We start from the raw sequence: 13,855 nt of genomic DNA, 5'->3' as shown, positions 1-13,855 counted from the left end.
CTTTCCCCCCTGAGCCCCGCGCCGACCGCGCCCGGCCCCGCTGCTCACCGACGCCCGCACGCGCGCCGGCCGCCCTGGCCGCGCCCGTGCCCTCTGCCTGTGCCCGCGTGGCCTGCCGCCTGCAGTCACCCGTCGGCCTCGTCATGCTCCCGCTCGGCCCCTGGCGACGCTCGCGCCCGCTTCCCCTTCGCTGCTGACCCGCCGGCCACTACCTCCCCTCGCGCCGTCGCTTGCCCCGCGGCTGGCGCCCGCCACCGCAGCCGTTGCGGCTCCCCTGCCGCCCTGCCCTGCAGCCGCCTCCACCGCCCCTCGTGCGACCCCGCCGTCCTCTGCTGCAGTCCGGCACTCGGCCGGCCTCGCCGGTGCCTTTCCCGGCCAGCCTCGCCGTGGCCCCGGTCGTCGCCCGACGCCGGCGCCCGTCGGTGGCCGCTCGGCCCTCGCCTGGTCAGGCATCGCCAGCGCCCGTAACCCACGCGCCCGCTATGGCCCCCGGGGCCAATGACAGGAGGGTCCCAGCCCCCTGAACGTGAAAAAAAAGATAGAAAAAAATTAATAATTAAATTAATTAATTAACTAATTAATTAGCTTAATTAATCCCGCTTAGTTAAACTAATTAAACTTAATTAACCTAAATATCTAATTAAACTAACTAATCTGTTAGTTAGGGCAATGTGTCAATGACAGATGGGACCCACACGTCAGCTTGACCCAGTCAACACCTCTGCTGACTGATGACGTCATGCTGATGTAGTAATGCCATTTTCGGATTAAATTAATAATAATAATTTATAAATTGATTTAAATCTTTAAAAATGAATATAAAATAATCCGTAACTCGGATGGAAAAACTTTGTACATGAAAGTTGCTCAGAACGACGAGACGAATCCGAATACGTAGCCCGTTCGTCCACCACACATCCCTAGCATAGCGAACATGCAACTTTCCCCTTCCGGTTCATCTGTCCGAAAACGCGAAACACCGGGGATACTTTCCCGGATGTTTCCCCCCTTCGTCGGTATCACCTCCTACCGCGTTAGGGCATACCTAGCACCGCGTTTTGCCTCCTTATGTTTTGTGATGCTTTTTTTGCTCCGTATTTACTGTTTCTTCCCCCTCTCCTTCTCCGGTAGACTACGAGACCGACGCTGCTGCTGCCCAGTTCGACTACGGAGTTGACGACCCCTCCTTCTTGACAGAGCAACCAGGCAAGCCCCCCCCCTTGATCACCAGATATCGCCTATTCCTTCTATATACTGCTTGCATTAGAGTAGTGTAGCATGTTACTGATTTCGGTTAATCCTATACTGATGCATAGCCTGTCATTGTTGCTACAGTTGTTACCCTTACCTGCTATCCTACTGCTTAGTATAGGATGCTAGTGTTCCATCAGTGGCCCTACACTCTTGTCCGTCTGCCATGCTATACTACTGGGCCGTGATCACTTCGGGAGGTGATCACGGGTATATACTATATACTTTATATACATGACACATTTGGTGACTAAAGTCGGGTCGGCTCGTTGAGTACCCGCAAGTGATTCTGGTGAGGGGGCTGAAAGGACAGGTGGCTCCATCCCGGTAGAGGTGGGCCTGGGTTCCTGACGGCCCCCAACTGTTACTTTATGGCGGAGCGACAGGGCAGGTTGAGACCACCTAGGGGAGAGGTGGGCCTGGCCCTGGTCGGCGTTCGCGGATACTTAACACGCTTAACGAGATCTTGGTATTTGATCTGAGTCTGGCCATTTGGTCTATACGCACTAACCAACTATGCGGGAACATTTATGGGCACTCGACGTCGTGGTATCAGCCGAAGCTCTTCTTGACGTCAGCGACGGAGCGGCGCGCGCCGGATTCGACTGGAACGCCTGCTAGGCTAGGTCTGCTTCCGGCCGCGTACGCAACGTGCAGGTGTGCAATGGGCGATGGGCCCAGACCCCTGCGCGCATAGGGTTTAGACCGGCGTGTTGACCTCTCTGTTGAGCCTAGGTGGGGCTGCGACGTGTTGATCTTCCGCGGCCGGCATGACCCAGAAAAGTGTGTCCGGCCAAATGGGATCGAGCGTGTTGGGTTATGTGGTGCACCCCTGCAGGGAAGTTTATCTATTCGAATAGCCGTGTCCCTCGGTAAAAGGACGACCCGGAGTTGTACCTTGACCTTATGACAACTAGAACCGGATACTTAATGAAACACACCCTTCCAAGTGCCAGATACAACCCGGTGATCGCTCTCTAACAGGGCGACGAGGAGGGGATCGCCGGGTAGGGTTATGCTATGCGATGCTACTTGGTGAACTTACCATCTACTCTCTTCTACATGCTGCAAGATGGAGGTGGCCAGAAGCGTAGTCTTTGACAGGATTAACTATCCCCCTCTTATTCTGGCATTCTGCAGTTCAGTCCACTGATACGGCCCTTTACACATATACCCATGCATATGTAGTGTAGCTCCTTGCGAGTAATTTGGATGAGTACTCACGGTTGCTTTTCTCCCTCTTTTCCCTTTCTATACCTGGTTGTCGCAACCAGATGCTGGAGTCCAGGAGCTAGAGATCCCGAGGATGATTCTACATGGAGTTCGGCTTCGAGGAGTAGTTAGGAGGTCCCAGGCAGGAGGCCTTGCCTTTTCGATCGTTGCTACTTTTGTGCTAGCCCTTTTAAGGCAAACTTGTTTAACTTATGTCTGTACTCAGATATTGTTGCTTCCGCTGACTCGTCTATGATCGAGCACTTGTATTCGAGCCATCGAGGCCCCTGGCTTGTATTATGATGCTTGTATGACTTATTTATGTTTTAGAGTTGTGTTGTGATATCTTCCCGTGAGTCCCTGATCTTGATCGTACACGTTTGCGTGCATGATTAGTGTACGGTCAAATCGGGGGCGTCACAAGTTAATACACCATGACTAAGTGTTTTGGGATTGTTTGATTTTCGTAAGGTGACTTATACACCTAGACGGAGGGAGTAGTATATATTCATAGTATATGTTTTTATGAATACCGCTTAATAAACTATCAAATCATGGAATAGATCCACACAAAAAAGTGACCACCCATGCCAAATTTATGAGTTAAACACGGGTTGACTGTTTTCACCACAAGTAACTTAACCAACTCAGCTACGCTCAATCCGCACCATATATTCGTACATTTTTTAGGGTCTCTTTTTTGAGTATGGCGTTTTGGATCTCGGCCTCCATGTAGGCTGAATTTGTGAAAAAAAAAATTTGGGTTCAAAAAACCTTGAAAATATTTGTACAAGTAAACAAGGATGTGAGGTGTGTGTGTGTAAAATCTTAGGATGAAATACATTGAAATGCGATCTGTAAGAAAAAAGAACATATATTCATGGTCTAGGAGGATGGACAGTATCATGTGTTAATTTGTAAAGTCGCTTTTCTTTCTCCCCACGCAAGGTGACTAGGAGAAGCCTTTTGAAGAAATATGCCCAAGAGGCAATAATAAAGTTATTATTTTATTTCCTTATATCATGATAAATGTTTATTATTCATGTTAGAATTGTATTAACCGGAAACTTGATATATGTGTGAATACATAGACAAAACAAAGTGTCCCTAGTATGCCTCTACTAGACTAGCTCGTTAATCAAAGATGGTTAAGTTTCCTGACCATAGACATGTGTTGTCATTTGATGAACGGGGTCACATCATTAGGAGAATGATGTGATGCACAAGACCCATCCGTTAGGTTAGCATAAATGATCGTTTAGTTTTATTGATATTGCTTTCTTCATGACTTATACATGTTCCTCTGACTATGAGATTATGCAACTCCCGAATACCAGAGGAACACCTTGTGTGCTATCAAACGTCACAACGTAACTGGGTGATTATAAAGATGCTCTACAGGTGTCTTCAAAGGTTTTTGTTGGGTTGGCATAGATCGAGATTAGGATTTATCATTCTGTGTATCGGAGAGGTATCTCTGGGCCGTCTCGGTAATGCACATCACTATAAGCCTTGCAAGCAATGTGACTAATGAGTTAGTTGTGGGATGATGCATTATAGAACGAGTAAAGAGACTTGCCGGTAACGAGATTGAACTAGGTATGGTGATACCGATGATCGAATCTCGGGCAATTAACATACCGATGACAAAGGGAACAACGTATGTTGTTATGCGGTTTGATCGATAAAGATCTTCGTAGAATATGTAGGAGCCAATATGAGCATCCAGGTTCCTCTATTGGTTATTGACCAGAGATGAGTCTCGGTCATGTCTACATAGTTCTCGAACTCGTAGGGTCCGCACGCTTAATTCGATGACGATATGTATTATGAGTTATGTGATTTGATATATACCGAAGGTAGTTCGAAGTCCTGGATGTGATCACGGACATGACGAGGAGTCTCGAAATGGTCGAGACATAAAGAATGATATATTGGACGATGTTATTCGCACACCGGATGAGTTCCGGTGGTCACCTGATAAATATCGGAGTGCCGGAAGGGCACCGGAGAAGTGATGGGCCTTATTGCGCCTAGGGGAGAGAGAGAGGGGCAGCCAAGGGCTGGCCGCGCGCCCCCCGATGGGCCTAGTACGAATTGGACTAGGGGGAGGGGCGGCGCCCCCTCCTTCCTTCTCTTTCCCCTCTCCTTTCTTCTTCTCCTAGTTGGACTAGGAAAGGGGGGATCCAACTCCTACTTGGAGTAGGATTGCCCCCCTTGGGCGCGCCCTATGAGGGCCGGCCGGCCTCCCCCTTGCTCCTTTATATACAGGGGCAGGGGGGCACCCCAGGGACACACAAGTTGATTGTTTAGCCGTGTGCGATGCCCCTCCACATATTTCCACCTCAGTCATATTGTTGTAGTGCTTAGGCGAAGCCCTGCGTCGGTAACTTCATCATCACTGTCATCACGCCGTCGTACTGACGAAACTCTCCCTCGGCCTCAGTTGGATCAAGAGTTCGAGGGACGTCACCGAGCTGAACGTGTGCAGATCGCGGAGGTGCCGTGCGTTCGGTACTTGATCGGTTGGCTCGCGAAGACGTTCGACTAGATCAACCGCGTTACTTAATGCTTCCGTTTTCGGTCTACGAGGGTACGTGGACACACTCTCCCGCTCGTTGCTATGCATCACATAGATAGATCTTGCGTGATCGTAGGTAAAAAATTTGAAATACTGCGTTTCCCAACACCTTCCTCCCCTGAGTCTCTCCGGCGAGATCGTGGATTCGCCTCCCCTCCACCTGCCGATCCGAAGGCCGATGGCAGGGAGGGGATTTCTGGTGCCTCGTCTCCGGCTAGTAGATAGGTAGGGTTTTAATTCTCGCAGGGCGGTGTTTAGACGGATGACGGTGCTTCTTCTTTGGATTCTCCTCAAGTTCGTCCACTTGGAATGATTAGAAGGAGCTCCTGAATAGATTTCTGCCAGCTCCTCGGGGCGGCGAGGTTAGTGTTTCTCGCCGTGCGTACGCAACGACAATATTTGATGTCAAATACCTCAGATCAATTCAACGGCGACGACTGTGGCTCTGAGGTGGTGGTCCTTAGGGGCACATGCACGAAGACTTACCGGCTGTCATCGACAAGGTTAGGCCGGCTCCGGTATGGGAGTGGTGCATCGACGGCTCGTTCTGGCAGCGGGAATGGTCGTTCGGTGGTCCATGGACCTCGATGTAATTTTTATTATGTTTGAGGTGTTTTGTACTTTCGATGAATCTTTATAATAGATCTGATCTTTTGACAAAAAAGCCCCCAATTTATTTATTTTGCGCAGCCTTCATTTCAACGTATTTCGTCCAGAAAATTTACACACTTGTACCTTATTTATGCCTTCATGTATGTCTATATTTTTTTAGAATTTCTTAAAATGTAAAAATATGAATTTTCATGGATTTTGAATTTTGCATTTGAAGGCCTCCATGCATGGAGCTCGGCCTCCAAAAGCAATTTATTCTCTTTCTTCTTCTTTTGTCTGGATAAATTGGAACGAAAATGATTACCACGAGATGGACATGCATGCACTTGCCATCCCTTTGCTCTCCCCTTTCCGAAAGATAATAAATATAAACTGTCTTCGTCTGTGGTTGAAGATGCAGACACCTCAATGTATACTTGTTTTTTTATGAACTGAAATGCGAAGTATATCCTAGATATTTTTAGCTCGGTGATTCACGATCCAATGAGTGGATTCGTTGGCGAGCAACGACGTCGCGGTTAATGGCTAGCTAGCTTAGCTAGACAGACGCCATTCCAACCGATCACACATATAGGTGCTTGCTAATTTCTCTTTTTCCTTTGTTAGCTGCATGGTGCAATTCCACTTCCGAAGGTAGCCCCCTGCCCGGAGCCTGAGATGACACGGTTCCATCTTGACAAGGAGATCGGCTACGTAATGGCAGGTTAGCTTTAATTTACTGAAGAAAAACACTTACTCCCTCTCCATCTGTAAAGAAATAGTGATCTAAAACGCTCTTATATCTCTTTAGTTTTTACTTAGGGAATACTATATGCGTTCTTGTGTGGGTTGCCAGGTCGTCCTGTGTGCCTTGTTTTTGCGGACGTGTTGTGACGGTTTTCGTCCGGTTTTCCGTTAATTAACTGGGCAACTCTTTTCGACATTTTTTAATGAATCAGGCCCTGACCGTGTTTCAAAAAGAAAAACTTAGGAAGTACTATACAGAGCTCAGATACGTCGATTGCAATTTCTTCCACACGTACAAAAATAGAAATGATCAATTGCAACGCGTCGAATCTAACTAAGGTTTGTAGCTTTTCTTTTGTCAGTGATGTGAACCTCGAAGTTTGTCGGCATGCAAGTTCTGCAGCATTCGTCAGCATGCTATACATGGCGTTCAGTTTGGCAGTATTAGTCAACATCATCACCCTTTCATTGAACACGAACGTACTGTAGAACAAGTAGTGAGTGGTGACACATATTTGCAAACAGGAATAGCTATACCCTACCTCTCCGTAATAACATTAACAATAAAAGTAAGAGCTATGGTATTCAGCATGAAATAGGCAAACACTCGTTTCAAGTGTTTGAAGAATTGGACCGGATGATCTAATAATAGCTTCTGTTGTGCGTAGGAGCAAGCGACCTAATTCTCCTAGCTTGTCGTTGTAGACTCATTTGGTATGATGTACACTCAGCAAGCACGATAGACCGATTAACTTAGTGTGTGCTCGTGGTGGCCACGGGCGCGCAATACCGGAGGAAAAAGAAGATGTGGCTGCATGTACGCACTAGCCATGGCGGCATGAAAGCTGGAAATCCCAACACCGGGGGAGAAAAAGAAGAAGACCGGCATGCCCGCACACAACCCTCGTGCCTCCTCAAGTTAACTATAAAAACACGACAGGGCAGCGTGTGTCCTCCACACTACTGCTGCCTGCCACTGCACAATACCACTACTGCCGTCTCCATCCATCTCACTAGCTCCCAGTCGCCATGGCCGTGAACAACACCAAGCTGGCCGCCGTGGCGGACGCTGAGAACCCGGCCGTGGTGTGCGGCGGCGTCGACGACTCCGTCTCCGAGTCATCCATCGACTTCGCGGGGCGCGCCAACTGGCTGCGCGCGGCGGTGCTGGGCGCCAACGACGGGCTGGTCTCCACGGCCTCTCTCATGCTCGGCGTCAGCGCCGTCAAGCCCGAGGCGCGGGCCATGGTCGTGTCCGGGTTCGCGGGACTACTGGCCGGGGCCTGCAGCATGGCCATCGGAGAGTACGTGTCCGTCTGCTCCCAGCGCCACGTGGAGATCGCGGAGCTGGACCAGGCCGGAAAGCGTGGCGGCGACGAGGAGAAGGCGCTGCCAAGCCCGGCACAGGCCGCCGCGGCCTCAGCGCTGGCTTTCTCCGTCGGGGCGCTCCTACCGCTGCTGGCCGCCGGGTTCATCGAGGGCTACAACCTACGGGTCGCCGTGGTGGTCGTCGTGGCGACGTTGGCGCTGGCCGCGTTCGGATGCATGGGCGCCGTGCTGGGGCGGGCCCCCGTGGCGAGGTCGTGCGCGCGGGTGGTGGTGGGCGGACTGGCTGCCATGGCCGTCACCTTTGGGTTCATGAGGCTCTTCCGAGCCAGCGGCGTATGAGAAACTGACATGGACACATGGTCTTCGTCGCCGTCCTCGCGTGCGTAGGTCATGTGCGGGCATCGTCCATACTCTTTTCGGAATAAAGTACCCAGTACTAGCCACCGTACTTGCACCTACGGCTGACTTATTTTCTTCCTTGTAATAGTAATCAAACGGCAAATGAAAACGTTTAAACCCGTACTATAGTACTGATTTTCATTCCTCTCCGTGCATGCCCTATTGTTTGAAAGGATGTGACACACCATTTTCAATTGGCCAAAAGTTTGCACTTACCCGCTCTATGTTCTTCGGTCAGGGTCACCACTAACACACCCCCCCCCCCCCCCCCCCCCCCCGCAGGCCAAGAACATGCGGCTCAAACCGTCAAGCAACCCACCTCGTTTATCGGCCTCGCCATCACTTGGCGTGCTTCCCGCAACAGTAAAGCTGTGACGTCTTGTGGTGGAGCTTAGAGCAACTCTAGTAGAGATGTCATACTGGCAGCCTTTGTAACATATATAGAGCGCATTGCATAATAATATAAAGGTTGTCGAGGCGATGCACAAACTCAGAATCATCAATAACAATCTACGTAAATTCCTTTCAAACAGGATGCATCTCTCATTGGATCACTGATTCTTCCTCAATTATCCCTAAGTCAAAAGAACACACTTGGTTCACAGAACACATTCAAAAACACCGATCTCATTCCTATAATAGTAGCGCAAAATTAGTCACATGCGGCTTACGTACATAAAATAACTAATTAATTAAACTAATAAAATACCATAGCACTAAGCTCCTCGACCAAAACATCGTCAAGTCCCAAAAGGGGACCAAAGGGTCCTGTTGCTTCTCCTCGTCCCCGAAACTAAAGATGACTGGGCGCTCCTTTCACTGTGCCATGGACGATGAAGTGGTGGATTGGAGGCGGACGGAGCGGGATTGGGAGGCACTTGAGTGAGGAACAGATAAGGGAGAGAGGAGAGGCACCGGTATAAGACACCATGGGATCCATTAGAAGGGTAGTTGGGAAGGTGGCAGACAGCCATCAAGGGGCGCTTTTATATGAAATTGCGATGACGACTATCGGTCTTGTTAACAATTGCCTAGGACAATTTCGCACACCGATCCATCATTATTCCACACTCGCTATTTATAATATTTAGTAATATATTCTAACTTTATGATAACAGCACCTACTTTTATATTTTAGCTCTCCGATACCATGCAAAGTTATCCTCTTCATACCCACAACGTAGTTTTATTTCTCGTTTCTAGTTGGAAGCAAACGTTCGGTGTACGTAGAGTCGTATCAGTGGCAGATAGGACTTGAGAGAATATTGATCTTACCTTTAGCTCCTTGTGGGTTCGACACTCCCTACTTATCACTTCCACCTTTGGGAATTGCTACGATGATTCCCTGCACTTGGGGATTATCAAGCTCTTTTCTGGCGCCGTTGCCGGGGAGCAATAGCGTGGGGTTGATATTTTCGTGTATGCTTGTTTGCTTTCTTCACTAAGTAGTTTTTGTTTTCCCTTTTTAGTTTTGCTTAGTTGTGGGTGAAACATACAAAAAAATTAAAAGAATGAAAATACAAAAATTTTTACTTGCCTCTCATGCCTAAAAAGTTTTTCAATAAGAGAAGTGATTGGAAGATTATGCATTGAAGAAGTGAGGGTCGACGTGTTCATGCTCATGGAAACAATGTAAAAAATTTCATGGAAGCTTCTCTGAAAATAATTATCCCCTTGTATATATCCATTGTATTATAAAAATAATGTTCCAAGCTTGGTTTTAGGATGATTAGTTTGCTTGTTTACTTTGTGCAGTACAAAAACAGAAACTTTGGCTGTAGCGCGTGAATTTACATTTTTTACTGGATAGTCAAATGGGTCTGAAACTTTTTGCACATTACTTATGTACAATTTTTTTAAATTTTCATATTTTTTTAGATTTGTTTGGAGTTACATAAGTTTACTAAACTTCCAGATTACTACAGACTGTCCTGTTTTGGACAGATTCTGTTTTTGTGTGTTGTTTGCTTATTTTGATGAATCTATGGGTAGTATCGGGAGGTATGAACCATGGTGAAGTTGGAATACAGTAGATATAGTTCTAATATGAATTTGTAATAAGTTTGCAACAGTACCTAAAGTTAGTGATTTGCTTTATTATACTAACGGATCTCACAAAGTTTTTGTTAAAGTTTTGTGTGGATGAAGTGTTCGAAGATCGAGGAGCTATCAATATGAGAAGAATGAACAGAGGCAAGAGTTCAAGATTGGGGATGCCCAAGGCACCCCAAGTAAATATTCCAAGGATACTCAACCATCTAAGCTTGGGGATCCCCCGGTTGGTATCCCATCTTTCTTCTTCAACAATTATCGGTATACCTCGGTTTTTGTTTTGTTCACATGATTTGTGTCCTTTGTCTTTTTCTTTTTCTTCAAGAACCATGCTAGTATGAGATGTCCCTTCATCAATTTATAGAATGATTCATGTGCTTCACTTATATCTTTTGAGTATGACCTTATAGAATGCTTTTTGTGCTTCACTTAAATCTTTTGAGTATGGTTTTATAGAATGCTTCGTGTGCTTCACTTATATATTTTGAGCTTGGATATTGGTTAGTCAATATTAATTGTAGAATGCTCCATGAACTTCACTTATATCTTTTGGAGTATGAATAATACTATCATCTAAAGCGGGTTTGGAAGAGTGTCAACATTAGGAATTAGTGATCCCACTATTCCGAATGAGAAGAATTTTGCTTATGTGGAGAGTAGAAAAATTTCTATGCTTGTAGATCATGGAAAGAAGTCTTTATGTGATGGTTATATTGTTGAATTCATTCATGATGCTACTAAAAGTTATTATGAGGGTGGAATATATGCTTGTAGGAGTTGCAATAATATGAAGTTTCCTCTCTTTGTGCTTAAAGTTTTGAAGTTATACTTGTTTTGCCTTCCTATGCTAGTTGATTCTTGTTCCAATAAATTATGTGTTCACAAAATCCCTAGGCATAGCAAGTGGGCTAGATTCAAATGTGCCAGTCATATTCTTCATGATGCTCTCTTTATGTTTCAGTTCTTTTCTTTTATGTGAGCATCATTGAAATCATCATGCCAAGCTAAAAGGCATTAAAGAAAAGCGCTTGTTGGGAGACAACCCAATATTTATCCTTACTATTTTTGTGTGTTTACATGATTAAGCTACTGTAGTAATCATGTTTTATAGCTTTTGTTTCAATAAAGTGCCAAGTAAGACCTTTGGGAAGACTTGGGTGAAAGCTAATGTGATCTTGCTGTTAAAAAAACAGAAACTTTGCGCTCACGAGATTTGATGTCATTGTTTTTACAAAAGAGTGCTTTTGAGTTGAATCCTTTTGCAGAAGATTAATAGACAAATTCCTCACGTCCACCAATTTATTTCATAATTTTTGGGGTAGCAGAAGTATGGTTGCTGTTCAGATCATTACAGACTGTTCTGTTTCTGACAGATTCTGTTTTCATTGCATAGTTTGCTTGTTTTCTAGTTTCTATGGCTTATATTTCTCAATATAAATTGTAGAAATGATATGGTAAAGTAGGCATTGTGTGAAAAAAATTATGAACCTTGTCTTTAACAGTACCAAGTGAATGGTTTACTCTTTATCATACAAACCTATCTCACGAAGTTCCGTTAAGTTTTGTGTGATTGAAGTTTTCAAGCTTTGGGTGAGATATGGATATGACGAGAATAAGGAGTGGAAAGACCCTAAGCTTGGGGATGCCCAAGGCACCCCAAGGTAATATTCAAGGAAGATTCAAGCGCCTAAGCTTGGGGATGCCCCGGAAGGCATCCCCTCTTTCGTCTTCAAAACTATCGGTATACCTTACTCGGAGCTATATTTTTATTCGTCACATGATATGTGTTTTGCTTGGAGCGTATTTTAAATTTTACTTTCTGTTTGAATAAAATCATTGGATCTGAAATCTTGAATGAAAAAGAATCCTCCCATGGCTAGTTAATTATTTGACTACTCAGTGTTCTTCACTTATATCTTTTTGGAGTAGTTTGTCATTTACTCACGTGCTTCACATATATCCTATGAGTAAATGGTTGAATGAATTGAATATCATAAATATGAATTTATATATGTTTCATATGCTTATACCATGGGGAGTAATGACTTCACACAGAATAAGTATAGGTAGTAAACTTATTGAAAGTTAGCAAATGCAGAATTGGTCACTTGAACAATTCATGAAAGAATATTGAAGGAAGAGAGATTTCACATATAAATATACTATCTTGGACATCTTTTGTAATTGTGAGCACTCATTAAAATATGACATGCTAAAAAGTTGATGTTGGACAAGGAAGACAACTTAATGGGTTATGTTTTCCTATATCCGAAATGTTATATTGTCTTGGATCATCCAACATGTTGAGCTTGCCTTTCCCTCTCATGCTAGCCAAATTCTTTGCACCAAGTAGAGATACTACTTGTGCTTCCAAACATTACTTAAACCAGTTTTGCCATGAGAGTCCACCATACCTACCTATGGATTGAGTAAGATCCTTCAAGTAAGTTGTCATCGGTGCATGCAATAAAAATTGCTCTCTAAATATGTATGATCTATTAGTGCGAAGAAAATAAGCTTTATACGAACTTGTGATAGGGAAGAAATAAAAGCGACGAAATGCATAATAAAGGTCTTTATCACAAGCGACAATATAAAGTGACGTTCTTTTGCATTAAGATTTTGTGCATTGATAACCCACAAGTATAGGGGATCGCAACAATTTTCGAGGGTAGAGTATTCAACCCAAATTTATTGATTCGACACAAGGGGAGCCAAAGAATATTCTCAAGTATTAGCAGTTGAGTTGTCAATTCAACCACACCTGGATAACTTAGTATCTGCAACAAAGTATTTAGTAGCAAAGTAATATGGAAGTAACGGTAATGGTAGCAAAAGTAATATTTTTGGGTTTTGTAGTGATTGTAATAGTAGCAACGGAAAAGTAAATAAGCGAAGAACAATATGTGAAAAGCTCGTAGGCATTGGATCGGTGATGGAGAATTATGCCGGATGCGGTTTATCATGTAACAGTCATAACATAGGGTGACATAGAACTAGCTCCAATTCATCAATGTAATGTAGGCATGTATTCCGAATATAGTCATACGTGCTTATGGAAAAGAACTTGCATGACATCTTTTGTCCTACCCTCCCGTGGCAGCGGGGTCCTAATGGAAACTAAGGGATATTAAGGCCTCCTTTTAATAGAGTACCAGAACAAAGCATTAACACATAGTGAATACATGAACTCCTCAAACTACGGTCATCACCGGGAGTGGTCCCGATTATTGTCACTTCGGGGTTGCCGGATCATAACACATAGTAGGTGACTATAGACTTGCAAGATAGGATCAAGAACTCACATATATTCATGAAAACATAATAGGTTCAGATCTGATCATGGCACTCGGGCCCTAGTGACAAGCATTAAGCATAGAAAAGTCATAGTAACATCAATCTCAGAACATAGTGGATACTAGGGATCAAACCCTAACAAAACTAACTCGATTACATGATAGATCTCATCCAACCCATCACCGTCCAGCAAGCCTACGATGGAATTACTCACGCACGGCAGTGAGCATCATGAAATTGGTGATGGAGGATGGTTGATGATGACGATGGCGACGGATTCCCCTCTCCGGAGCCCCGAACGGACTCCAGATCAGCCCTCCCGAGAGGTTTTAGGGCTTGGCGGTAGCTCCGTATCGTAAAACGCGATGAATCCTTCTCTCTTATTTTTTTCTCCAC

The 13,855-nt window shown here is 45.1% G+C and overlaps 1 protein-coding gene across 1 annotated transcript; it reads left to right on the top strand.

Moving 5' to 3' along the window:
- The first annotated feature begins 7,357 nt into the window (after window positions 1-7,357).
- LOC123049901 (vacuolar iron transporter homolog 5) lies at window positions 7,358-8,254 on the top strand. Its single transcript, XM_044472757.1, has one exon. It carries the CDS (start codon window positions 7,412-7,414, stop codon window positions 8,048-8,050), a length of 639 nt encoding a protein of 212 aa, XP_044328692.1. The 5' UTR covers window positions 7,358-7,411; the 3' UTR covers window positions 8,051-8,254.
- Window positions 8,255-13,855: the final 5,601 nt, after the last annotated feature.

Source organism: Triticum aestivum, chromosome 2D (assembly GCF_018294505.1).
Source record: "Triticum aestivum cultivar Chinese Spring chromosome 2D, IWGSC CS RefSeq v2.1, whole genome shotgun sequence".
Taxonomy (NCBI): Eukaryota; Viridiplantae; Streptophyta; class Magnoliopsida; order Poales; family Poaceae; genus Triticum; species Triticum aestivum.
Note: the sequence above shows the minus strand (reverse complement) of the source record. Positions and strands in the feature narration are given on the sequence as shown.